Genomic DNA, 28,000 nt, shown 5'->3' on the forward strand with positions numbered 1-28,000 from the left:
AGATGCAGGTAGCTCACACCGGCTCTGTTCATTTGCATAGTATTGCAGCTAAATTTCAGTCTGTGATGTAATGGGCTGCATATTTAAATGCTGCCCACATCCGAACGAGAGGTAAAAATTCATTTTTCAGGTGAAAAAGTAATTTGGCCTCGGGTTATTATTACTGAATTCACAGGAAATCTGCTGAGAGAAGCAAGAGAAAGTACGTGAACCTTTTAAAATGACCTGGTTCTACTGTGAATGGGATTCGATCTGAGTCGTCAGTGGAGACAAACTCATTGTGCTTTGCTAACAAAACAATTAAAACCTCATGTGTCATTAAGCATTGATGCTGCTGCTGGAAAATGTGAACCCAACAATAACCTCAAAGAAGCAGATTCAGATCCACAGACCTGCTCCACCTGCTTTACACTGTGTTCAGGTCTGGGTTCTGCTCCCTGCACTGCACTTGATTGCTGGTATTATGTTTTTCCATGATCGTATAAACATGATACACAGACTGTTTATAAAGATGGACGACATGACAGCTCCCCAAAATTAAAGCCAACTGGGGGCTGGCAGCAGTAGAGGTCATAAATCCCAGCTTTCCCATTTCAGTAGATGGGACATGAACCAAACTAAAAGGTCTTGATACAGCATCTCCATCCTCAGAATGGAAGTGGACACGCCTCATGCTTCTTTCTATTCGTTCATCAGCTGCTGCTGTTCGTCCCAAACTTTCCCCAAACATAAGTTTCATCAACATTTTCCCAGTTGTGTGGAACGTCAACTTATTCCTTGACAAGCCTTTGGAGTCCAGCAGCAGCTTCCTCATGCTCCACACAGCGGTGCACCATGATTTGCATATACAGTGCATTTACAGTTTGTGTGTGTGTGTGTGTGTAAGCATGTGACTGCTGGAATGCATTGCTGTATTTGTGCGTTCTGGTTTTGTCATATTTTGTTATTTAATTTAAATTACCTTTGAATTTCTCTGTCATAAATTTTAATTTCTGCAATAAATCAGCCTCGGGCTATAGAAGGGAAAAGGAACTCGCACACATACACATGCAGACAAATGTGTGTGTGTGTCTGGGTGAATTCCCTGGTGAGCATGTGTGTGTCTGTGTGTGTGTGTGTGTTTAGCCTGCAGTGTGTGCTCATATCGGGCTCCTCTCTGTGTTTCATGCATCGACAGACCCGTTTGTCTAATTCCTTAAACATGACAACTGGAGCAGTCACCATCACACACTGATTTGTTTACAGACTCACAAATGAAACATATCAACAGAGATCTGGTCATAAAAAATACATGTGGTTGACTTTCCTCCTTCCTCTTATTTCTCTTTTCCAACTCTATAAGTCCACACACACACATAGACAAACACACACAGAGCAACACAAGTGGAGTGTCTGTAAACCTCTCCACTAGATTTACTGACTCTGTGTTTTTGTGTCTGTAGCCTGTGATGACGAGTGCTCGGGTCTGTTGATCAGCGACATGGAGCGCCTGTACCGCATCATCACTGAGGTCACTCTGACCACGCCCCTCCCGCCTCCTTATAAGATGCTGTACCGCTTCGAGAACATGACGGAGGAACTCAAGGTAAAAGAAAACCTGCCACTTTGGGCTTTTCTAACTATGCAGATCTTTTACATGCAAAATAAAACTACAGAACACACAACTGAAAAGCCTCTTATGTGTCCTTTAACTGTATTTTGAATCTACATTCATTTTTAATTAGCACATGATCAGTTATATGAGTCTTTGGAAACACTGGCTTCTTAGCACGAGTGTCTGAAAATGACCTCAGATAAGTTTTTTCTGTTTTTCCTTCCTTGTGGAAATTACTTTTCAGCAGGAAGAGACATTTTCTTTATTAGTCAGTTTTCGAGTGTTAAGGATTCTAAGATCTCTCATTCTTCCTTAATTACCTCCTCCACGAATACAAATACACAGTCGACAACATGCGTATTTCCAATGAAGTTACGAACTGTGGCTAGATTTCAATTCCCCAAACTAATTTTTGCATTTAAATTATGCCATTACCCCGTTGGCCTTGACATAATCCCAATATATCGAGTGTTTTATCAGATGTGTGTTCTCTTCTTCTCTCGCTCTCTTCGCCTCCTGCCCTCCCTCCCTCACTCATCTTCTTCTTCTTCGGCTCTACAGCTAAGAAGAGCCCGGGCGGTTCAGAAAGCCTGTAGCCCGAGGCCTGAATGTGTCAGAAGCTTCTCTCTGTAATTCCTCCATCGCTCTGTGTTTCTCCCCCTGCAGCACATGCTGTCGCCTCAGAAAGCTCCGGAGAGATTACTGCAACTGGCCGACTCCAACCTGGGATCACTGGTGGTTGAGATGGACCAGCTGCACAGCAGGGTACAGGCACTTTGAGTTTTCTTAAGTCTCTGTCATTGTCTTCCTGTCTATCTCTTCTTGATCCTCCTTCCACCGTCTTCCCCTGTCTGTCTGCAGCCTAATGAGAAGGAGCCGATGTAGACTGAGGCAGGGAGGGAGGTCTTAGTTTGAGGCAACACTTATTTTCAAAGAACGGCAGAGTGAAGTCATTTATATATGACAAGGATCATTGTAGTGGAAGCACAAAAAACAACATAACCAGTTCTGCTGTTTGTTTAATGACATGAAAGCTGCACAGAAAAAAATTCAGCATCTTTCTTTTGAGCTTTTTAGTCCATTTTATGTTTATTAAGTTTCAGAACTTTTAGAAGAATCTGTCAAACACGGTAGAAACCAGCTGAGAAGAATAAACACAAGGGGATACGGTGCTATGGGACAAGGTTTTTAGGATTGTGCAACTTGTAATTAGCACAACAAGCCCGCAAGTGAATCTATAGAGTATATAAAAGTATAAGAACTGGATGTGGACAGAGGGATTCACTTCAAAATTGACTTTTTGCATTATAAAACAAAGCAGCACCTTTAAAAGTGTTATTTCCAACTAAGCCAGTTTTTAATCCTCCACGTTCCTGTGCTGCTGCCACCAACTGTTGATCAGGAGAACATCCACATCCTTGTGTTTCCTGTTTGTGTTGTGAACAAAGACCTCGACACGATGCCTTTACAGACCCGTATCATGTCACTGGATGTTGGTCTTTAATTCTGCATATTCCAGAATTAAATTTCAATTAAATCATCACAGAAATGTTGACACAAATTGAGAGCGTTCAGGGCCCCTGCAGCTCTGCACTGTTTCTCCTCATTTGCTGGTAACAGACAAATATCAGCAGATACAGAATATTAATAGATTAAAAGGCCTGTGCCTGATAGGCCTGTTGCACACAAACAAACACACACACACACACACACAAACACACATACACACAGATGAATAAATCGTTTTCTTGTTTTTGTATTAAACCGATTCAGTAAACAGCTGAAAGCATTTCTACGTCTTCACCCTCACACAGAATCTATACAGACGTTTGTTTTTGTTGTTGGAGTCACAGTCATGTCTCAGAAGAAGAGTTAACCAAAACAGAAAAACACACTTTGTATGGAGGGAGTCTCCGAGCAGAGAAGAAACAACATTCACGCTGTCAAGCATCAGCCTTTTAGGGACCGGGGCTTTGACATTTGTTGACAGTGATGCTATTGCCCACACCCCCATCACACACAGACACACACACACACACACACAGCTCAAATGACACAGTGTGGTTTTGTCAACAATAATTACCTGCTGTATGTTGTTGTGTGCTAAATGGTGTGTTTGTGTGTGACGATGTGTTTTCACGTCTGTCATGCATTTCTCATATTCCTCGTCCTTGTGTGTGTCCATGTGTGTAGGAGAGAGGTTGTGTTTTCTTTTAAATATTACACCTTTTCCTTTGTATCTGTATGTCGAGAATGCACACACACACACACAGACAGACACTCATAACACATAATATCGATTGTGTGTACATACACCCAGCCGTCATTGTCCGTCATCCTTTTCACATCCAACACCTCAGCCCTCCATCCTTTTCCTCCCCTTTGTTAGAGAGGAATCAATATGTTCACTTATTAAACATTGTTTGTTATTTCATGGCCAGTGTGTGTGTCTGTGTGCGTCCAGGCCACTAAGGTGTCTGCTGATGGAGAGCAGGTCGAGGACGACGCCGACAGGATTCATAAACGAGCCGAAGACCTGGAGCAGTTCATCAGGGACACGCTGCTGGGAGCTCAAGGTACACCACCAGTCAACACCACCTCTCGACCATTAACTGCCTCCGCACACTCTCCTGCCAACTGGGATCTGTGGATGTATCTGTCTGCTGCTGTACTACTTTCAGTTGTCATTAGAGTTCATTGCGTTATATTACTTTATATTAATTGTAAGGGATCCCTGTGGGAAATGTGGGTTATTACATTAGAGGACAGAATGAAGTATAATAATATGAAGAGGTGAGTTAAGAAGCTAATGAAATTAATTACACTGACAGAACATATTAAAATCAGCAGCTAAATGGAGCTTTAGCGTTTCAGAAGGACCATGATAAGAATAATGTTATTATCAGGATCAGTGATTCTACTCCCAGTCCCTAAAAAGCAGAGAGTGTATTTAATCAATTCTACCAGACCCGCCTCTTTGAAGGGGGGGGGGGGGGGGGGGGGGTCATCGGAGTGAGACGATCAGGACGTCTCTCTCTGCCCCCCCGTTATCTGGCTAATGGAAACTTAGCTCAAACACAAGGGCTGATGGGCCAGATGTCAGTGCTCAGTGCCAGCTGCTTGGGCAAAGGGTTGCATGAACAGTAGAGATGAGACCCAGCAGGCTGCATCGTGAGGAAGACTCACCCACCCAGACAGTAAGGGCTGATAATGACCTTTGTTTCATTCTGCTCTGCAACCGGGATGCAAAGTCAACACTGCCTCAGGGGGGCGTCAGAGAGCGTATACAGAGAGCGTGGAGTCTACAGAGGGTAGAGTATAGAGCGAGTATAGAGTATAGGGAGAGTAGAGTATAAAGAGAGGGTAGAGTATACAGAGGGTAGAGTATACAGAGAGGTAAGAGTATACAGAGAGGGTAGAGTATACAGAGAGGTAAGAGTATATCGAGGGTAGAGTATACAGAGAGGTAAGAGTACACAGAGGGTAGAGTATAGAGCAAGTATAGAGTATAGGGAGAGTAGAGTATACAAAGAGGTTAGAGTATACAGAGGGTAGAGTATACAGAGAAGTTAGAGTATACAAAGAGGTTAGAGTATACAGAGAGTAGAGTATACAGAGAGGGTAGAGTATATAGAGAGGGTAGAGTATACAGAGAGGTTAGAGTATACAGAGAGGTTAGAGTATAGAGAGAGTAGAGTATACAGAGAGTAGAGTATACAGAGAGGTTAGAGTATACAGAGAGGTTAGAGTATAGAGAGAGTAGAGTATACAGAGAGTAGAGTATACAGAGAGGGCATAGTATACAGAGAGGGTAGAGTATACAAAGAGGTTATAGTATACAGTGGGTAGAGTATACAGAGAGGGTAGAGTATACAAAGAGGGTAGATTATACAGAGAGGGTAGAGTATAGAGCGAGTATAGAGCATACAGAGAGTAGAGTTTACAGAGCTGCCCAGTTCCTGATGTGCGTTTCCTACTCACAGTCTTTTCAGTGTTTCAGTGCTTTGTGCAGTCTCAGACCATCAGAGTCCTTCCATGTGGGAACTAATGTTTTTTCCGTCTGTGAGACCTGTGCAATTCCTCTCGTCACCTTCCCCGTCCTGCGGTGCCACCTCACAGGTCACTCTGACCATTTGTGCCGGGGATTGGCTCCAAGCTGCTCTTTATTCTCCTCCTGTTGCTCAAGGCTCCACTTCTTACCTTCTGCTGGAGGTTTTATTTGAAGCTGGCTTTGGCTCGTGACACCATCAATGTTCAAACCTTCCATTTTACTGGGCACTTTTAGGAATTCACATACATTGTAGATGAAAATTGGCAAAGAATTTGAGCTCAATGTGCATTTAATAATACAAAAAACAAGTGGACCTATAGTGGAAATAGTTTTGTTACCATTTAGTTTTTTTTCTGCTGTGTCACAGTTCATCGAACATTCACATCTTCATCTTCAAGCTCTGCCAACTTTCATTTCTTTCTACCCGTTATTTTCAGATTGAAGTTATTTAAAGCTCAAGTGAAGTGGTTGAACTGGTCATGTATAAATGTTCTTCTACGTAAAACTGTGCTTTTCAGATAATTAGTTATTTCTGATTAACGTGATGAATTCTTTATGACTGCTGCTGAGATGAAGAGAAAGTTACCAAACCAACACATTCTGCCTGGTTGTGATGAAACTCTCCTCGTCTTGTTGCTGCTCGTAGCTCACTGGCCCTCTGCCTAATCACAATGTGCGTGTGTGTGTGTGTGTGTGTGTGTGTGTGTGTGTGTCTGTGTGTGTGTGTGTGTGTGTGTAAGAGAGAGAGAGAGAAGTAAAGGGAGACGGCGTGTCGTGCCTCACTGGATGATTGAGAGTAGCAATTAGAGACTTAATTAGTGGCTATCACACACACGTACACACTGCATACACAAACACTGCTGCAGATGTGCGCGTGCACTCGCTCTCACACACACACGCACACACACACACACACACACACACACACATAATGAGGCAAGAAAATACTGTACACTCTTTGCTCAGCGTGTGCACCCATGTTTACTACATACCATAATATGAGTCCATCCACGTTTTAAGTGTTTAATTGGCTTTTAAATCCCACTATGTAATTATATGGCTCTGACGCACACGCACACACATACACACACACACACACACACACACACGCACACACATAGCCAGTCGTATCTCCATGACTTCATAGGACATTAAATTGATTTAAGTTGTTTCAACACCTGAAAGTCTGAACCGAGGTTTATGTTTTTACAGTGTTTACGTTTTAATCCCTTTAGTTTTAGCTTCACATTAAAATTTGAAAAACGCACTAAAGAACCAAACATGACACATTTACATCCTGCTGTCATCACCTCCTCAAACTGGTTTATTGACATAAATCCTCTTTCTCTCGTCCTCCCAGAGAATAAGAAATACTTCTCATGCTTTTACTTTTCAACTCTACGGTTCTTCTTCTGCTGTCTAAAGGGCGTTGAACCGACCTCAGTTCCCTGGTGTTGATCTGAAACTCTGTGTTTAGATTCTGCAACAAACAAAACCGATGGTTAGTTTGATTCCCGCCTCTTCTGGTTTGTTGGCCTCTCGGAAAATAACAAGTTTGGTCAATGCCCTTTGTTGAGCTGACTTTTCTCCTTGTTCACTGGGTGGTCAAACCAAAAACACACAAAAGCCCAAAAGTCTGAACCAAACAATGCAGCTAGTACTCTAAGATGATGTTTAGAACTTAACCATAATTGTAACTGAACCCCAAAATTAACCAGACTTTAAAAACATCTTAAAAGAGATGTCCCCCATAATGTGATGAATCAAGTCCCCACAACATGAGTACAACATAAACCACAGATTCATAGACATACACACACAAACACACATTCACACACACACACACACATACACACACCCACACATATACAAATGCAGCGCGTGCACACACACTGTACAGCTGTTCATTAGCATGATGGCTTTAGTTCTGTCTTGGCTCCAGTCACATCATGTTTACATTTATAATTAGAGGAAGTGCTGCATTGCCACAACTACACAAACGGGCCTCCCCACCCACTCACCTACACACACACACACAGACACACTGTGTAAGTTTCAACTTGCTTTAATCATAACGCGTTTACATTTCAAATGAGGAGGCAGACACACAGCCTAAATGATGTGCTGCATACACACGTGCTTTATGGAGACGCACAACAAACACTTTCCTTCCTCTGTTTAGCTCTTTCATAGACACACACACACAGACACACAGACACACACACTCCTCATTAAGCTCCAAACACTCTGAGTATTATTCAAATGAGCCTCGCGGTGTTTAAGTGAAGTTTCATCATTGATTGGTTTGAGATTTCACTGCCTTTAATTTGATAAAAGCAGAGCAAACATGAAGTCTGCCAAAAACACTGGCTTTGAATGGTGTTAAAACAGATTGTGTGTGTGTGTATGTGTGTGTGTTTGTGTGTGCCTGTGTGTGCGTGTGTGTGTGTACCTGTCTGTGTGTGTGTGCATGGCCGACTCGCAGCGTGTCACTGTGTTTTAATGAGTAAAGATCAAATGGTGTAATTTTTGTCAGTCTTTCTGTTTGAGCCATAAAGACGACACACACACACACACACACACACACACACACACACAGACACACACACACAAGGTGCCTTCACAGTATCTGTATCATTCCCCTTCACCCTTTGCACACTTTACTCTCAGACATTTCATTTTTATATGTTAAAGCGACTATTTGACGATATGAGTTTGTGCTAATATATACACAAAAACAACTTTGTTAGTTGGCTGCATGTCAGGAGGTTGTTTTTAATTCCCATAGCGTCAATTAATTCTAACTTAGACTGTTAAAGGCATTATTTATATCATATAGTCTCCACGAGAACATGAGACAACTTATGTGTTTAGTTTTGTACCATGTTTCTTTATCGGGGTTGAGTTCAGAGGACACAGAACTTGAACTGGTAGAACACACGATAAAACCATCACAGCAAGGGAACATAAAGATAAAGATATGAAAAGATTAAATCTATCATATCAGTGGATTATGATAAATGTCAAGTTATAATTTCTTCAATGGTTTTTGCTCCTGAGAGAAAGTTGTTCTTCTTTAAGAGCAGATTCTGATAAACACTTTTTGTTTTAAAAATCTGATGTAAATAGCAAAATATCGATATGTTTCGGACTTTATTAGTTATTTTGCTATTATGAAAACAATATTTAAATATTTATTGATATTGTGTCAGTGTTCAGCTCCTTTTTTAAACTATATTGAACCCAGTAAATGTCAGAAATCCAAAAGCTTGATGTGTCAAAATCAAGAATCTTTGTTATTGGTACAAAGTTCACACAACACATCCTCACACACATTGTGTAATCAAATAGAATCCACACAATCTGCTGTTGTCGTGATGTCAAGATTAATAATGTACAAGGCAGTAGACGCCTGCCCACACGGCTCCATAGTCTTCATCATTTATGATTCTGAATATGTTTGGTGGAAAAATATCAGTGAAGCCTGAATACAGAGTTTTTCTGTCAGTAGCTTGTGCGATTGCATCAAGTTGAAGTGTGTCCGTCCACCTGCAGTGTGCTCACCACAGTCTCTTTGTGCGTCTGTGTCCAGACCTGCAGTCGAAAGCTGCCGAGCTGAACCAGACTCTCTCCCGCGGAGATGGAACTCCTGACAAGAGCCTGAAGGAGATGAAGGAGGAGATCCAGGCCATGTTAGCCGAGATGAGGAAACGACAGCTGGGAGGGAAAAAGAGCATCGCCGAGGAGGAGATGGAGTATGGACACACACACACATGCACACACACACACACACACACACACACACACACACACACGGGTCGTGCCACACTCGCCCACTCGCTACAAAAACAGACTTTGTGGAAACTTAGCGAACAGACCAGCCTTTGTTTCAGACACACACTCGCTCCCGTGCACAAACACACAAACACACAGACGCACACCTCTGAGCGTTCACACAAACCAGAGGCAATTTTCTTAATGAAGAGTAAAATATTCAAATTTCTTAGATACAGAGAGTGAAAATCTGCCAAGGTCGAAAAAGTGTTTGGACCCAAGAAACAGAAAAAGAGCGTCGCTGTTGTTATTGTTCACTTTTTCATGGTTTAATGTTTCCTGTTGAGTTCTGAGCTTCTCCTCTTGAACCTTGTTAGCCTCCTCGTTTGCATGGAGCCACACTTTACTCTGGTGTATTTGTGGATTTAATATTGTTCTGGCTCGTACCTGCATGCTGATGCTTTCACTTTGTGCCTCCGTCCCTGCTGGGATCTACTCCCACTTCTTCTCCGTGTTCTTACTGGTTTGTTCTGCAGGGTGATTCCCCTCTGGACTTCTTCTCTCCAGGAATTCTCACATACGAGAGAAATAAAAACAAGGAGCCGACAGGAGGAATATGCATAAAACTCACCTTAATAAATCACAAAGTGTAAATAACATTGAGAGAAGTCTCTACGGCATGTCCCGGAACAATCTCTCTGTTTTGAGAACACAACATTTTTTTTAGACTAAAACCTCAAAATACAACTGCAACAATATGTTTGCAATGTTTTTCTCTCCAGTTTCCAATGGAGTTCATTGTTTTTAAAGGCATTTCCTACATTTCTTTTTAATTATTTGGGTGTTGACTTTTTTTAACTGGTTTTACTGGTTGGTTTTAGCAACTTACCAGTTATAGTTGTTTGTGTTTTTTAATACGTCCTCAATTTCCCACATTGATCCCACGTTTCTACATCATGGAAATTCAGACAGCTGCCTCATAAACCATAAGTTGTGTAATTCTTAGGTTTAAACTTCACCTCTGCATTATTGTTTTTGTCAAATTCACATTATCAAAGTCCCAGTGGCTGAGGGGGACGAGCGGTTGTCCTCTAGGTCGGCGGTTCAATGCCAATCTTCCCCTGGCTCCGTGCCAAAGTGTCCTTGGGCAAGATGCTGAACCCTCATAGAAACAGTGCTGCCCATAAATTCACAGCATGAATGTGTGAATCGCAATAAACTGACTCTAGTTGGGTTAAAAAACTAATTTCATATCAATCAGGACTTAAATTAACTCTGTGGAAACAAATGAAAAACATGTAAAACAGCACAACACACGACTTTGTTTACAAAATGCTCAGATGTGCGTTTTGAAAACAACAGCAGATCATACAAGCTAATTTAATTCCTCGAGTCCTCGATGATTCCTCCTTTCTTTCTCTCCGTGCACACAGGAGACATCCAGAAGTAAACACTCTCCGCTCGGCACAGATCTGATTGCTTCATGTCCTCAAGCCACGATTCTCTCTGCCGAGGTTTTAACAAAGTTCCTCACTTTGTCGCTCTCACTTTCCTCCGTCTCTCTCTCTCTCAAGGCATTTTGAGGGGAAATTAGTAATCCTCCCTCTCCGCGCCTCCTCCTCTCTCTCTCTCTCCTCCTCTCTGTCTGTCTGTCTCTCTCAGCAGTAAATATTGACGAGGTCGATGGGTTGATTAAAAGTTTTGCCGTCGGGGCCGAAAACAGAGATGTAAAGATAGAGAGACAAGCGGGGAAGGAGAGTCACGGAGGTAGAGGAGGAGGACAGGAGACAGAGGGACAGAGAGTCGTACTGGAAGAGAAAAGGAGGAGAAGAAAGAGAAGCTGTCTCCTCTCTGTCAGTCTGTTTGATTATTTGAGCAATGGAGACAGAAGCATCAACAAATGTTAAAGTGATGCTTCGTCAAAATGGACAAATCTGAAAAATATGATCACTCGTTTGTTTGAAGCCTCTTCACACATGCTGCCTTCTGCTATGTCCTGTAAAGTTGTAATAATCAGCTGAGTGATGTTTATACAGCGTTTCTATTCGTGTTTTATAGTTGATTATATTCCTTTTCTTGCTTCCTCAATTCCCCCCCCCCCCCCCCCCCCCCAGGGTTCATTAAATTTTCATCAAATCCCATCATTACCTCGATCATCGCCCCACAAACTGTGTGAAGCTGTCCTCTGAGTGATGTCAACTGAAGGACACTAGATATTTGTTGTCTTAATTAATGCTCAAAACTAAGCGAGGCTCGTTAAGCATATGATTATTAAACTGTTTTAGATGTTTTACAAAGTGAGAAGGCTTTGTGAAAAACCAGACTTTAAAGTGTAATGAGAAGATTCTCCACTAAACGGCTGCTTTGCAAATCTTAATGTGTGGCTCATGTAAAGCTCGTGAAGGTAGAATTAGGAATTAGAAATATTCACAAGTTGTTTTGAATTGCTTGTGATACTGTGGACGTGTGTGTGTGGGGGGGGGGGGGACAAAAATACCCAATGACGCCATATTAAATACAATACACCATCACAACAGTCATGATTTCAATTGCCAATAACATTTTATTGACTGTTTAAAGTTGTTCTTTCTTGTCACTTGACCTCTCTGAGGAGTTCGATCAACAGTATCAAGACAAAAAGAGAAACGGGCAGTGATGTAAACATTTACACACACACACACAGACACACACAGACACACACCCACAGACACACACACAGACGATGCTCCTGTCTGCAGTGGACGGGTCTTAATCGTCCTTCAGTGACTCGTTCTCCGCCTCTTGTCCCCGTCTCTGTCTCCTGAGCACATTGTGTTGCTGCCGTGTACATTAGCACATATTGCTTCGCCCTCCCATCCAATCACATGCAAACGCGCACACGCATTAGCTCGGGTGCTATTTGAGATGTTTTTCCTACCGCCACAATTTAATCTAACTCAGCCTGAGGGGTCAATAGAAGGAAGATCGGCAATTTCAATTCTCTGCGTTTCAACGTTCAGTCATATGGAGCGATTATTGTCTTTGCTCTCGCGGAGGCTCTGTCACGCATCACGATGACTCTGCTCCTCTCTCCTCACCAAAATAACAACACAGCTATTCCCTCTTGTCCTTCCAGCCTGGCAGAGGAGCTGTATCAGAAAGTCAAGAGAATGTTTGGCGACCCCCACCAGGCCACAGAGGACCTGAAAGCAGAGGTAACCCCAGCTCCTCCTCCTGACTCTTCAGTCCTCACTGTTCCCTGAATGACTGACGTGAACCTTGTGCTCCCTGATCGACCTCCACAGATAAAAGCAAAGCTCTCGGACCACGAGGGGAAGCTGCAGGAAGCCGAGGATCTGCTCCGCGCCGCCCAGGGGAAGACGAGGCAGGCCGGCTCCCTGGCTGAACACAACCAGGCCAACCTCACCGCGCTCGAGGTATCGGCACACACCACGTCCCACATGTCGACTTTTACTAACACAACACTTTCTTTCTGTTCTCATGGTCTCTGTTAAATATTAAATAAGTGATTTACTGTTTACCTACTGATATAATATCAAGTTTCTACTGTGACAAGCAACTTTCTAACTCACGTGTTTTAATCTACTCTTTCTCACAATAACCTAGAATTAAAAAATATATAAACACACATTAAATCTATATGTGTAGATCTATGGGCACTGCACTGTTTATATGAGGGTTCTTGCCCAAGGACACTTTGGCACGCAGACAGGGGAAGATTGGCATTGAACTGCCGACCTAGAGGACAACCGCTCTACCCCCTCAGCCCCTGTGACTTTGATAATGTGAATTTGAGTTCAAATAATTTCTTAAAAATCAAAAAAGTCCTCAAACTTCTCAGTAATCCATAAAACTGGATCTCATCTCATATTCATCGCAGACACGACTTATTATTTTCTTCTTAAGCCTTTTTTTTGTTTATGATTCATCATCTGAACAGCTCAGAGGCAGCAAAGACTCCAAACAGAGCCAAACAACAAGCGTTTATCAGGGAGATTATTCTACTTGGCCTCGAGGAAGGACTCTGATCGCACACAGACACACAAACACACACAAACTCACAGACACAAAGTACACTATTCCCTAATATCTCTCCTTGTTTCTGTTTGACCCTGCAGACTTTTACTTTGTAGAGAGAAGCTTAATGCAGAGAAGAAAGTGGAACACACACACACACACACACACACACACTCACACACACACACACACACACACACACACACACACACACACTCACACACACACACAGGGGGGGTTTATACTGAGTTTAGACATAATTTAATCAAATCACTCACATTATTACATTTCAACTTCACTGAACTAAAACCACTGGAAGATTCTCTGTTCTGACAAGTATCTGTCTTTGTCCTATATGACATTTTTGAGGAACCAACAAATCAATTAATCGAGGAAATTATCCAACAGATTAATTAGTAATAAAAATAATCCCTAGTTGCAGCCCTTAATGTTCATGGTGTTCATCTCTCGTGTTGCAGAGGAAGCGCTCAGCCGTCAGCTCAGTGAAACAGGAGGCGCAGGAGATCCTGGGACAAGGAGAACGTCTGCTGGACGAGGCCAACCAGCTTTCTGACAACATCAACAGAGAGATAGAGGTAGAACCAGAGAGAATCCAGAAGAACCACTGTAACGTGTGTCTTCTGGCATCAGGGACACAAATAGCAGTTTCAGAGTTAGTCCCTTTTTCCCCTGCACCCGATCAGTGTCTGTATATTCTCCTCTGTGCCGGCAGGACCTGGAGGAGATGGAGCGAGACCTGGGTCCTCTCCACGAGCGGCTCGGTGATAGAGTCGGTCGTCTCACCAGCGGTTTGACTGACAGCCTGGCTCACCACGTGCTGGAGGCCGAGGAGCACGCCAGGCAGCTGAACGAGTCGGCTGCCATTTTGGACAGGTGAATATAAACACAGTGTGTGTTTACACAGAGTGTAGAGTCGAGATAGGAGATAAATCAAGACTATAACCAGATATGTTGCTTTCTCTTTTGTTTTTTTGAAATTTTCATATAATAATACAATATTTAAGACGAGTTAAACCATAAAAAGTATTCATATTGCCTCCCTTTAAGAAAATCGATTGTGATTGATCGATATGAGATTTTTCTCTGAAGAAATCTGAGAAACGTTTAACACATGGAACAGGAAACCACACATTAACACTCTTGTCCTCTCTCTTGTCCTCTCTCTCCACCTTTCACAGTATTTTGGCCGATGCTAGGAATCTCTCCTTCAACGCCACCGCTGCCTTCAAGGCCTACAGCAACATTAAAGCCAACGTGGACGCAGCAGAGAAAGAGGCGAAGGCGGCCAGACAGAGGGCGAGTGAGGCTCTGGCACTGGTGAGAAGATCAACACTCACAGAAACACACACACACACACACGCCTTATTCAAAAATATTTAAGATAATAATTGCAAGATGGAAGTTTCTGTATCTGGGATATGTCATCTTCATTTTTGTGGGGAGGCGTTGTCCATCTTTATTGTCAGTCTATGATTCTATAGGATAAAAACATGCCGTCATCTATTGTTCATATTTTACTATACATCCTTTATTACACGGCTGTAAAAGCTGAATTGTGTAGGTCCCTTTGTACTGAGTGTAATACACCTCACATGCAGGTGTAGCTTTCTGAATGCAAATATCAAGTATATGTATATATATTCTGGGTATGTACACCAAGAACATGTACTCTCAACACTGGAAGATGTATGTGTGTGTGTGTGTGTGTGTGTGTGTGTGTGTGTGTGTGTTGCATACAGTTACAGTAATGTAAGCTCGCGCTCTCCATTAGTCACGGCTGAGAGATCAAAGCTCTCCTCTGTCCCTCTCTTTTCCTTCATTTTCCCTTTCTCCACCTTTCATTATCACACACACAAGCACACACACACCCACACACACCTGAAATATCCCTTTTCCTCCCTCTTTCTTTCTTTCCCTCTGCTCTTAATTGATCTTTCTCTTCTGTGTTCATACAACTTTTCTGTTTTGGTCATTCTCCATTTCTTTGCCTTTTCTTCATCACATCCCTCATTTCATTTCCTTTAATCTGTAATAATCTATTTTTTCCTCTCAGGTCCTTTATTTTTAATTATTTTTCTGCCTGCAGTTTCCTTCATTTGTTAATTTTCCTTTCAATATTTTACCTTTTTTTTCATCTGTTTCCCCTCGTTGGAGTTTTTGTTGTGAGGTTTAGAACAGAGGTCTTAAAGTCCAAACAGAAAGACAGTGAGAGGAGGTGTAGAAATTAAAAGAAGGAAGAGGTTGGTTTGAAGAACGAGTGTAAGAAGTAAAGTCTTTCTCAGAACATCATTAACAATGCAAAGTAGTCATGCTTTGATCTTACAGGGAGATTGTACTACACCTTAGTTTTTAATTAATGCATTGGATGTGAATTATTCTAAAAGTCATATGTGTGTGTGTGTGTGTGTCTGTGTGTGTGTGTGTGTGTGATTGTGTGTGTCCAGGCTTTAGGTACAGATGTCCCAGTGAAGGAAGCAGCTCACAAGTCCCGTCAGAAGAGCGAGAGTCTGTTGAACCAAGCTAAACAACTGCAAAATGATGTCACAGGTAACCACAAGTACAAGTGTGTACTATATGTTTCACACAAAACTGCACATTGTATATATGAGGATACAGATCAGCTGCTAATTGTTGTTCAAATAGCATCAGTTCTGCAGTAATCTTATTGAAATGAGCATTTACATATTTTTTAGAATCTAGAGCCAATTTATTCGTTTGTTAAATATTTATTTTTTCAAGTTCTATGTGTTAGCATCGGCCCTGAAGATCCATATTATTAATTTGAAGGAGTTTATCATTTGTCAGTTTCACTCTTCTTCTGCACGTTGCTGTCTGTCACTGCTCCTCTTCAGGGAGGTGAGGGAAGTGCAGGTAGCTTCAAATCAAACCATCACCATCACTTCACCGTGTGTGTGTCTGTGTGTGTGTGTGTGTGTGTGTGTGTGTGTGTTTGTGCGTGTGCAGAAAATGCAGATAGTGTCTCCGGGCTGAAGGACAGAGTCAAAGCAGCAAGAGACAAAACCAAAGACCTTCTCAAAGCTGTCAACGGAACCATGAAAACGCTCAACGCCATCCCAAATGGTACGACTGCATCCACGAGTACACAATGTGTGTGTGTGTCTGTGTGTGTGAGTGAGTGTGTTGTGTGTTCATGGGAAGGATATAAAGACAGAGCGGATCAATAGTAGGCGGATAGAGGTCAGTTCTCTGGTAAACTCGACTTGACTCAGTGAGACTCACACAGACGCACAGGAACACACACATAGCTGCATTTGGATCAACATATATAAATAAAAGTTAAATGTAGCTGATACAAATTGTAAAAGTAGGAGACCCAGAGGTTAAACCCACCAGGTGAGTAGCAGTGTGGGTTCTGATCCATATCAACACAAGAACAGAACATGGTACCGGTGGGGGGGGGGATTACCAGAGACCAGATCATCAGGGTGGATTCCACAGGATTTACCAAACCTGATAACACAGTGAACTTAGAGGTGATGCTCAGCAGTGATTATCCACCAGTGTGAGAGGTTTGTAGTTCTGCCCCTGAAAGGTGAGTTACCCATTATGTCACAACTCGTTTAGTATTTTTGGTCAAACATCGAACTACACAACAAATCCTGTTGATCAAACGCTGTGTAAAGAAGCAACCAACCCTCGCTAACCATAATTCAAAGAGTCACCCGGATAATCCTGTTTATTCCACCTGTCAGATGTTGTCAGGTGTTTTCCCTTCAAAAAAAAGGTTTTAATACTAATATTTTAATTGTCGATTTTGTCTTAATCTGCATATCACTCTGTTTTGTTTATTATAATTCAACAACATAATGTGGTTTATCTTTTTTTTTTAGTTAAATGATTGATACAAAATCTCACCTGTTGCAGAAACTTTAAAATTCTGGAGCTTAGAAGTAAAATATATATTTATTTTACAATGTTCTAACTCTGAGTAGCAGCTTTGTTTTACAACAGTAATATGTCAAGTGGACTTTAGACTTAACTTGTGTTTGCGATGTGGTGTCAGTTTAAAATAACTTTGATTCAAGGTCATAATAAATAGTCAGTGAATTTTAAATCTGGTCTGGAATCAGTTTTTTGTTCATCAGGTTTAAACCAAAGCAGAAGCAACAAATAAATGGTGTCACACAGATAAACTTCACTCCAACTGTCCAGGCTTAATAATACCATGTGACTGATTCATGTTTGTCATGCTTTGTGTTTCAGTTTCTTCATCATTGTTGTTATTTTCTGTAACAGACACGGCGGCTAAGCTAGCAGCCACGAAGGTCGTAGCGGCCGATGCTAACGCCACAGCCATCGATGTGCTCGAGCGCCTCGGGGATTTGAACCTGCGAATCGATGGCCTGCAGCGGAACTACACCGAGCTGGAGGACACTGTGAACGCAGCCAATCAGATGATCCAGGACCCCGAGAAAAACAGTAAAGTGCTTTTTTCTGTTTGGTCGGGTTTAGAGAGCAACATGGGGATGTAACGAATCCCAGAAATGAATCCAGGGACGATTTGTGGTTGTAAGGATGAAAAAAGGTTTGATGGTTGTTCGGCCTTCACGCTGGAGACAACCAGGATATCTCAAAATCTCTGTGAGGGAATTCCTTCATGTTTGGTAGAAATGTCCAGTGGGACTTGAGGATGAACTGATTCGATTGTGGTCAAAGATCAAAGTCACAGTTGCTTCACAAACTTGTCTTTGGCCTCTCAAATCTGTCTTTAGGGGGTTTTCTCCAAATTCTGACCCGCTGCCACTCGGACTCATAGATGAACTGATTAGATTTCAGTGGTCAAAGGTCATAAGTCAATGTGACCTCATGAATCTGGAAAGAAATGAATGAGGACTGAAACTGTGGTGGTGAGCGACGGCATATGAACACAAAGTTCTGGTTTATTAAATATGGAAAATAAGGAATAGCAACCCACAGTTTGAATACAGATGATAATGTTATTTAAGTATTTCTCCGTAGCAGTCTGTCAATAATCGAATCCTCAATCAAAATATAATCCTGCTTAACATTAATTTCCTCTGAGCATCATAAATTTATAAAGTCATGATTACTTCAAACCTGATAATTTTTCTCTCTCTGTCTCTCTTTTTTTTTGTTCAATCCCCCCCCACAGCCATCAGTATGTATACTTCCCTTATCTCAATATAAAGTATTTATCAGTGGTGGTGAACCAATGAAATGTTGTAATTATGAGTAATCCCATGTTTCTTCACATTCACACTGAAAATCATCACTCAGATACAATTCAAGTCGTTTGTTTATCAGTTGAGTCAAAATGATTTTGAGTTCAACAACAGTATTGGATCACCACCCGTTCACTGGATGGCCATCTTTGATATCTCTCTAGTCCTTTCTTCTAATAATCCGCTCGGCCCTGCTGGAGCATGAGAGCTCTGCACACCGCAAAGCATGGAGCTTCCTTCTCTTTCTTTCTGTCCTTATTGTTCCTCTCTTTTTTTCAGTTTCAAGCTTTTTTCAATATATAATCACAAATAGTGTAGAAAGTTGTTTTTTGAATGCTAAGCTGCACTAATGGTTCATCTCTTACTCCGGCTTCTCCATCATTCCTGCTCCTCCATCATATCTCTCCTCCTTTCTGAGTAATGCCAGCGATCTTTCCGGCTGCCATTGTTATTTTCTCACCCTCTCTCCACGCCGCTCCTCACGCGCTCGCTCTCTCTCTCTCGGCTGTGACAAACCGTACGCTGTGCCGCTCTGTGTCACCGCTGCACTTTATCTCTCTGCCCTCTCAGTCCACGCTGCAGGAGCTAAAGTGAAAGACCTGGAGGACGAAGCGGATAGGCTGCTGGAGAAGCTGCAGCCAATCAGAATGCTGCAGGACAACTTGAAGCGAAACATCTCGCAAATCAAGGAGCTGATCAACCAAGCCAGGAAGCAGGCGAACTCAGTGAGTGGTCAAAACACAACCTTATTATATTTAGAGGAAGTTTAATATAACAAATATGTCCTTAAGCACGAACTCCTCTCACAAGCTTCTTTTCTCTTTTCCAAGATTTCATTTTATGATGTGAGGCAGGATGTTTGTAGAGATTATTTTATTGAGTTGTTGTCTCCATCTTAAATCTGAACTCTTTCCTGTACAAAGTTAAAACAAAGATCACAGACAACACTGGAAAGATGCTTTCCTAGATTGATGTCTACTATCAAACCAAATTCACCAGATTAACTGTAAATCTGGTTTTCAATGCTTTGCAGTGTTTTACTAAATCCAACTGGGAACACTAAGTCTTAATGTTGAAAACCTTATTCTCTTTCTCTCTCCAGATCAAAGTGTCCGTGTCCTCAGGGGGCGACTGTCTCCGCAGCTACCGTCCTGATATCAGGAAGGGGAGGTACAACACCATCATCCTTCACGTTAAAACCACCACACCGGACAACCTGCTCTTCTACCTGGGATCCGCCAAATACGTGAGTGTAATACTGGCTTACTTCATTCGGCTCGAAGGTTACTGTGCATTGTATGATCCTACTTGGGATAGGAACAGATACTGAATGTGTGAGCTGGACAAAATATTTGGTTTTCGGCTCAGGATTCATTTAAAACAAACTTAAAACTCTGTCGTTAGCTGCCCTTCTATGAATTACCAAATCAAAACCCTTGAGTTACCTGTGCATTATCATGTAGAGACCTAACGCTACATGCCTTTTATCATAATAATGTTATTTTCTGTATATTAACACTCATTAGCTCTTTGTGGATATAGACTGTATCTGCAGTTTATATACTGTATATTGCTCTTGTATTATTGATGAAGAATCCAGTTGACAGTTTCAGATTTTTTAAATGTTCCATATGAAAACATTAATCATATTTAATATAATGTTGAGCTGCTGTTTACTGCAGAGCATTTATCATACTTGGTTGTACCAACGTACACACAGACACACACACACACACACACACACACACACACACACACACACACACACACAACCTTGCTAAACTGTATTTGTGTGGCTCCTCATACATCCTCTCAACCCTTCAACCTAACTATCATAGAACATTGGGCTTCACACCACGAACATAGTAACACACAGACACATGGCATTATTATTCATATCAAATTCTTCACAGAGAGAATTAGAGAGAGAGAATTAGTGAGGGACACACACACACACAGACACACACACACACACACACACACACATGCCTCCGTGTTCAAGACTTCCCAGTCAGAAGAAGCAGAGCAGTGATTTCTCAGGGGAAATCAGGCTAAAGCAGATAGCAACATAAACTTGTTGTTAATTGCTGCTGCTCTTCAGGACACACACACACACACACACACACACACACACAGACACACACACACACACACACACACACACACACACACATACTATGTGTCGGTGGTACCTGTAACAAGGAGCGTTTGCAGGGGAGTTAGTGAGTCTGTGTCAAGAAATATTAATTACTGTCATATTAGACAAATCACTCTGGGAGCAGGTGTGTGTGTGTGTCCCTCTGCGTGTTTACTATACGTGCATGAGTGTGTGTGTGTGTGTGTGTGTGTGCACATCTAACATGTCATTACCAGTGTGTAATGCCAGTTTGATAAAAACGATGCTGCCCTGTGATCTGTGCTCATGAATAATCACCATTACCCCGGAGATACTGCAGCGATAAGTGTGTATACCTGTTTGTGTGTGTGTGTGTGTGTGTGTGTGTGTAATTTGCGTCTTCAAATGTGACTCCCTAATAATCTCTAATTGTGCATAATGCTATATGAATAATAATAATGCTGCGCGGGTGCGTTCTTCAGAGACGGCAGCGAGATGAGAGCATATGCTCGGAATCGTCTTATTAATTTCTTTTTGGCTCATACATAAATAATAAGATCATTAATCAAAATACAGCAGGATTCTGTGAAAACCCACTGCCAGAGACAGATGGAGAAAACTTCCGCCTTTGTAATCCTCAGAATAGATCAGAGCCGGGTGTGAAATCGCTCCACTGTTCCCTGCTCCCACCGTGATGCACACTCAATAAGCTTCTCTGTGGTCTGGAGGAAGTGGAGATTCGGGACACTTAAGTTTTTTTAGAAACACTTTTCAAGGTTGTCTTAGAACTCATGTAAGTGGGTTTACTCTTTACCTGTAAACAGTTATTCTCTGTAAAGCCTTGGAACGTAGAGCGAGAGGAGAACAGGTAGCTGTGGAAGTAGAACTCATTTTCCCATCAACCCCTCTTGCTCACACTGCTGCTGCAGTATCGCCCCCTGTTGCTTCAGCCCCCCCACCACCCCAGCATCCACCTGTAGGCTCCAACCGGGGGGGTTACAAGTATTTGCTCATCACTCCCATCATTCCTGTGTAATCATATGAGGGAGTGATTAAGTTGGAGCCTAGACGCCAAACACTAAATCTGTTGTAATAAATATATTACATGATCGAACGTGAGTTGTCTGACTGAAATAGAGAATTTGATAGAGGAATAAGGATTTTTTTTGTTTTATAGATGGCAGCTGTTTCTTTATAATCTGCTCAAAAATCATCCTTTCTGCAAAATGTAGTTTGAATTCCCTTTTTAGCAGAATCCTGTTTTCACAATCATTTCTCGCTCTTTCTTCGAAGTTTGAGGTTCACTCTGTGGCCAGAGGTGAATCTGATGATTTTTGAAACCTGCTCTTGCTGCAGTTTCATTAGAAAGCAGTCAACTCATTGCCATGCGGCCCTGTGAGGGACATCCATTGCCTTACTTATATATCTAACTAGAGACAATCTGCCTTGTGGACACAGAGAATCTGAATTTCTACAACACACCGACTCTCCCACTGCATCTTCATCTCTCCGCCTCTCTCCTGTTGGACTCAGCTTGTTTACTTGTCTGTTGACGTGCTGGCCGGAAAATATAGAGCAGGAGAATTTCACATTTCAAAGAAACAGTTTTTCACTCTGGTTTCTCTTCTCCTCTGGGTCTCAGGTGGATTTCTTGGCCTTGGAGATGCGTAAGGGGAAAGTGAATTTCCTCTGGGACGTGGGTTCAGGTGTGGGGAGGGTGGAGTATCCCCATCACAGCATCCACGACGGGAACTGGCACAGGATAGAGGCGTCTCGGTGAGCAGTGTGCACACTCATACATGCACGTGCACGTTCTTTATGACTCATATACATGCATTGATTCAAATGTGCTGTGTGGAGAAACATAGTGTGATGATGAACACATGAACTCAACACTTACATCATATACGGAAATACACAGATACAGGTACATGCAAATATAAAATACTTATATACAGGATCCATTCTAGGGCCTGTTTGATGTTCAGTATAAAATGTGCACACACAAATATACACATTCAGTACTCACAAAGCATGTGGCTGTACTGAATGTGTATATTTGTGTGTTGTATGTTCTTACATGTAGTTTTGATTCTCTGAAAGAAAGAGAAAGATGGAATTTAAATTATTAAACAATTAACCCATAAGATATTTATGTCAGAATTGAAACATGGTCTAAGACATTTGATCCCCGATGTATTTACACAACAAAATCAAGATTCCTCTGGAGTTGTTGCAGGATTTTGTGTTGTTGAGGTCAGAGAGCGTCTTTAATCACGTCGTGGTACCGACAAGCCGATATGAAATATATAACAAACCATAAATGTTTTGTTTTTCTCACTGCGACCCAATGAGCCAATTGTAGCAGCAAAAGCAAACAAACCCACAAACCACAGGCCGTCATCCATATCCATTTCATCCATATTGCAGAAGGAAACATGTGGCTTCACATGGGAAATCTAGAGTTTGCAGCCTTGTCAGCCCGTGGCACATCATTACACAGATACAGTGTGATCCAACACTTCCACTTGCTCTCCCTGAAAGCTGACATGGAGCTTTATAGACCATCCAGCACCAGACCCATTCACAGCGAGCAGACGCCCCACCTGCAGCACGCATTTCCATCCCGGAGATTTCCCAGTGGTGTTTTCCGTTGGGATCACACAGGCTATCAGTCTTGAAAATGTTCCCCTGCAGAAACGGAACCCGAAATGCGGTTCCCTTTTGCTTTTTGCTCTGAAAACAAAACTCCTAGGTGGGAGATTAATCTCGTTGCACAGCTCAGAGGTTTGCGCCGCTACACAAAATGGTTCCACGTTGTGTTTCTATCATTCATCATCGCGGCGAGTTCATTAAAACCGATTCCCAGCGCCTCTAACTTCGCGGGTTTGGTGTGAATGTCTTTCATAGGAAATGCAGAGTCGCAGAGGAAATAACATCAAAACCCACTCTCTCTTCCTCCTTATCTCCAGTAATGGGCTGAATGGAACCATATCAGTGTTTCCTCTGGAAGGCTCCATGGCTGGGATGATGCCCACGCCGGCGAGCGCCAACTCGCCCACGGCCTTCACCATCCTGGACGTGGACCAGAACGCCTACCTGTTCGTGGGAGGAATACTCGGCACCGTCAAGGTATCCGTCCGTCTCTGTGTGTCTGTGTCTCTGTGTTCATCAAGAATCCGTCTGTCTTTTTTTTCCCATCTCATTATTATATTTCTTTCCCACAGAAAGCAGATGCAGTGAGAACATCCACATTCACAGGCTGCATGGGGGAGACCTTCCTGGATGGAAAACCCATCGGACTGTGGAACTACAGAGACCGACAGGGAGACTGTAAAGGATGTTCTGTCAGGTGCACTAACCTATTATTCTCATGGTTCTACTAGTTTTCATTAGTTGTGATATACTATTCTTTCTCCTTTTTTACTGCTATTAATGTGCATCCTCAAATCAGATGGGCGTATAACTTGGCGTGGTTATAAGCTTTACTTTTTGTGTGATGTTTGAAATGTGTCTTTGTGTCTCCAGCCCCCAGCGCTCGGATGGGGAGGGGATCGTGCAGCTGGACGGAGAGGGCTACGCCGCGGTGGGACGACCCACCAGGTGGAACCCCAACGTCTCCTCCGTCACCTTCAAGTTTCGCACTTTCACCTCTGAAGCTCTGCTGATGTATCTGGCCACGGAAGATATGGTACGTGGGAAAAACTAAAGAAAAAGGGTGTGGAACTCAAAAGTTCAGTCGATTTAAGAGAAGTCAGGATTAAATAAGCCGAGAAGTGAAGATGTTGAGGTCACCTCTCTTTGGATAAAATCATTAATCCATCAACTGACAACCTTAAAAAGTTAGAAAGAAAACTTTTCTCTGCTGTAACGAAGGTGTGAACAGAATAGTATTCTTACCTGCTCGTTGAGAACATCAGTGTTTTGTGTTGTTGTCGTGTGTAGGTTTCATATTTTCGTGTTTTTCTCGGCTTCACAATATCGGTGCTTCACAGCCCATTTCCTCTGGTTCTGTACAGAAGGACTTCATGTCCCTGGAGCTCTCAGAGGGCAAAGTGAAGGTGAACTTTGACCTGGGCTCAGGGGTCGGCAGTGCCCTGTCAGCCAGCCGCCACAACGATGGAAGCTGGAAATCCCTCACCATGTCCAGGAACAAGAAACAAGGTGAGTCACTGCAAACAGCAGATGGACGATCGGATACAGAACCCGTGATGTTAGAGGAGGATCTTTATCTGACTGATCTGTTGCTAATTCTGTCTCTTTACCTGTTCACACAGCCACGGTGATTGTGGTGGACATCAACAGCAGCTCTGAGGAGAAGATAGTGGTCACATCCCCCGGTTCGGCCACTGGTCTGAACCTAAAGGAGCATCAGAAAATCTACTTCGGAGGTCTGCCGACTCTCGGAAACTACAGGTACACGTACATTATTATTTATTCTTACCAAAAAAAGTGTTTTGCATTTAATCATCTGCAGGATCTTTAGTTTTTGAAGATACTAAAAACAATGAATTGCTATAAAATCAAGCTTTTTTTGGGGTGGACCAAAGGAAAGTGTGTTAATGCTCTGATATCTTGTTTTGTCTTAACAGCATGACAGCCAGGTAAATAAATGAATAAACACATCTCATAGACACACAGTGATGATCACCCTGTGCATGAGGCCTGTCTGTGCTGATGATGCTGCTGTGTAGCCCAGGGTGAAAGTGTGTGTCTGTGTCGTGGCCCCTGAAGCCTCCTGCTCCTCCACACAGCGGCTGGAAGCTCTTTCTCTCTTTGCTGTTATTAATCTGAATTTGAGGTTTTCCTGCCCAGAAACATTAAGAAGCAGTTTCTCACAGTTACCACTCTGTTGCCATAATCCAACTTAAATTGTGTTTTACGTGTGGATGTGTGTGAGTTTTTGTAGCACTGCAGTTTCGCTAAGCTACACAAACGTGGCTCTACTTCACAATCCAGGGCTGAAATCATGCTCAGTGTGATTCTGCCCGAACAAAGCCTGACATTAACATTACATCAAGATAAATCGGATTAAAGGTTGATTCTTGTAACCAAATCTAAATGTATTGATTGGGGCGATAAGGATAAACACCATATTCAGATTATTCCATTCACTCTGCTTCTGGATACATGATGCAATAGCTTCACTGCTGCTGTAATCCATCACTTTTGAAATGATGCTCGAAAGTCCACAGACTTTACCCCAGTATCTTTATCCATAGATGCTCAATACTGAAATCATGTGAACCTCTTCATAGGTCGGAGATCACTCTGAAGCGTTACGCAGGATGTCTCCGGGAGATTGAAGTCTCCAGAACTCCTTACAGCCTCCTCAGCAGCTCAGATTACACCGGGGTCACTAAAGGATGTAACGTGGAGGTAAGTAATTCCTCTCTGTGTTGTAGCTGCAGCGCTGTATGAATGCATTTAATGTTTAATATCAGAAGTACATATTTTAGTTAGTGGATCGAACCACGTGTAAAACGTTTTATTCTCCCTAAGAGAAGTAAAAGGGAACAGGTGATAATCACGAGGCTCATTGTTGACGCTGGACAGGAAATAGAAAAGTGTGTCGGTGTGAAAGTGGCAAAGACACTTTGCACAGATTTGACCCTTTGTGTTAAAAATGCCACATCGCTGCATAGTTCTTTTAATATTGATGCTGCTTTGATTCACTATTCATCCTTTTCATTTCAATTGGCTGAAGCGACACACACACACCTCCACAATGGGCCTTTTACTTTGGCATCAATCATGCATGTTTTCCTCTAATTTAACTCAAACACGTGCACACTTGATTCCTGTTTTTCAAAGCCCTGGGAAATCATTCAGCGTGATTTCCAGACACTCGAAGCATTCATACACACAAATATGCAGTCGTGCTCACAGACTGCATGAAGGCTGTGTGCAGGATTACAAAGGCCCAGGGTTGTGAGTCTCAAGTGAAGGTCTCTCAATTTCCCTCGTATCTGTCTATTCTCCTCCTTTAGCAAACACTGTGTAATGTGTGTGTGTGTGTCTGTGTGTGCGTTTCGCAACTTTTTGTCAAACAGCATTCCTCTAAAAGTTTTCGGAGCTTGTTCAGTCGCGCAACTTAGATTTTTACTCAATTTATTCTTCCGCTACTTCAACTTTCTTCTGGCTGTAATTTTTTACTTTTTCTGGGTTTAAATGTGATTTGTATGAAACTGCAGCTGTTGAATCTCTGTCTCCCAGAACCTGTACACGGTCAGCTTCTCCAAGCCGGGCTACGTGGAGCTGGGCGGCCTGTCGCTGGCGGTGGGCACGGAGGTCAGCCTGTCGTTCAGCACGCTGTCAGACACCGGCACCATCCTGCTGGCAGTGGGCGGAGCTTCTCCCCTCGGCCTGCAGGTCCGGATTCATCTGTTCATTTAAACTGTGACTCAAAATGATTCGAATTCTTAGGGTCTGAATATGACTAAACTAAATCTGGGGGGAAAAACGAACTGCTCCATTTAAACCTAAGAATATTCAGCATTATGGAATTATTATGGGCCTTGTACTACATGAAAGACTGTTTTTGTATTACTTAGTTTACACAATTAAGATTTAAATTAATCGTTCGAGGAGATAAAACAAGTTCAAGAGGTTCTCATAGAAATTAAAGTTTATTTCACTTTATGAGGTTTAATTGAAGCTACATTGAGATTTTTCTTGTGTTGCATATTATCTCCTTTCCAGTGAAGGAGAATTTCCTAAAAAGTGAATTATAGCTCTTCATTTTATAGTCGTTCAAGCTATTGTCCGTTTGACAGTTTCAATTTGGCTCCTGTAAAAACTCGGTAACTCAATCTCATATGAATGTTCAGGTATCTGCTACACATCTGTGAGTTTCTAAGAAGTGATTAGGAAACTAATGAAACTTCAAAATAAGATGTCATCCACTCATCCTCATCTCAATGTCTCCTCCACAGACCAGGAGGTCCAACGTGTTGGGATCCAAGAGGCGTCGCCGGCAGTCGGGAGAGGTGAGCTGACACGAGCCCTCTTCTCCTGAGGCAACCACACTTTCATGAGTGCATATTAATGAGATTTGCATTTGTTGGCATCTGATCTAAATGGATTATCCAGAACACACACAAGAACACACACACACACACACACAAGAACACACACACACACACACACACACAAACACCAGCATCTTTTCTTGAATTTTCCATGAGTGCATATTAATAAGATGTAAGTTTGCTGGCAGTCAC

At 42.4% G+C, this 28,000-nt stretch overlaps 1 protein-coding gene across 1 annotated transcript in view; it reads left to right on the plus strand.

Moving 5' to 3' along the window:
• Positions 1-28,000, plus strand: part of lama2 (laminin, alpha 2) — a 136,061-nt gene that overhangs the window by 94,221 nt on the left and 13,840 nt on the right. The window contains exons 37-61 of the mRNA XM_053444771.1: positions 1,443-1,585; positions 2,261-2,359; positions 4,059-4,170; positions 9,238-9,400; positions 12,535-12,613; positions 12,704-12,835; positions 13,916-14,032; positions 14,170-14,330; positions 14,636-14,774; positions 15,902-16,004; positions 16,422-16,538; positions 17,715-17,897; positions 18,592-18,597; positions 19,232-19,386; positions 19,764-19,907; positions 22,420-22,553; positions 23,750-23,909; positions 24,005-24,129; positions 24,306-24,468; positions 24,797-24,941; positions 25,055-25,193; positions 25,370-25,381; positions 26,036-26,156; positions 26,994-27,149; positions 27,713-27,766. Coding sequence (XP_053300746.1) covers positions 1,443-1,585; positions 2,261-2,359; positions 4,059-4,170; positions 9,238-9,400; positions 12,535-12,613; positions 12,704-12,835; positions 13,916-14,032; positions 14,170-14,330; positions 14,636-14,774; positions 15,902-16,004; positions 16,422-16,538; positions 17,715-17,897; positions 18,592-18,597; positions 19,232-19,386; positions 19,764-19,907; positions 22,420-22,553; positions 23,750-23,909; positions 24,005-24,129; positions 24,306-24,468; positions 24,797-24,941; positions 25,055-25,193; positions 25,370-25,381; positions 26,036-26,156; positions 26,994-27,149; positions 27,713-27,766 — 3,062 coding nt within the window. The remainder of the gene's footprint in view (positions 1-1,442; positions 1,586-2,260; positions 2,360-4,058; positions 4,171-9,237; positions 9,401-12,534; positions 12,614-12,703; positions 12,836-13,915; positions 14,033-14,169; positions 14,331-14,635; positions 14,775-15,901; positions 16,005-16,421; positions 16,539-17,714; positions 17,898-18,591; positions 18,598-19,231; positions 19,387-19,763; positions 19,908-22,419; positions 22,554-23,749; positions 23,910-24,004; positions 24,130-24,305; positions 24,469-24,796; positions 24,942-25,054; positions 25,194-25,369; positions 25,382-26,035; positions 26,157-26,993; positions 27,150-27,712; positions 27,767-28,000) is intronic.

This window comes from Pleuronectes platessa, chromosome 17 (assembly GCF_947347685.1).
Source record: "Pleuronectes platessa chromosome 17, fPlePla1.1, whole genome shotgun sequence".
NCBI classification, from domain to species: Eukaryota; Metazoa; Chordata; class Actinopteri; order Pleuronectiformes; family Pleuronectidae; genus Pleuronectes; species Pleuronectes platessa.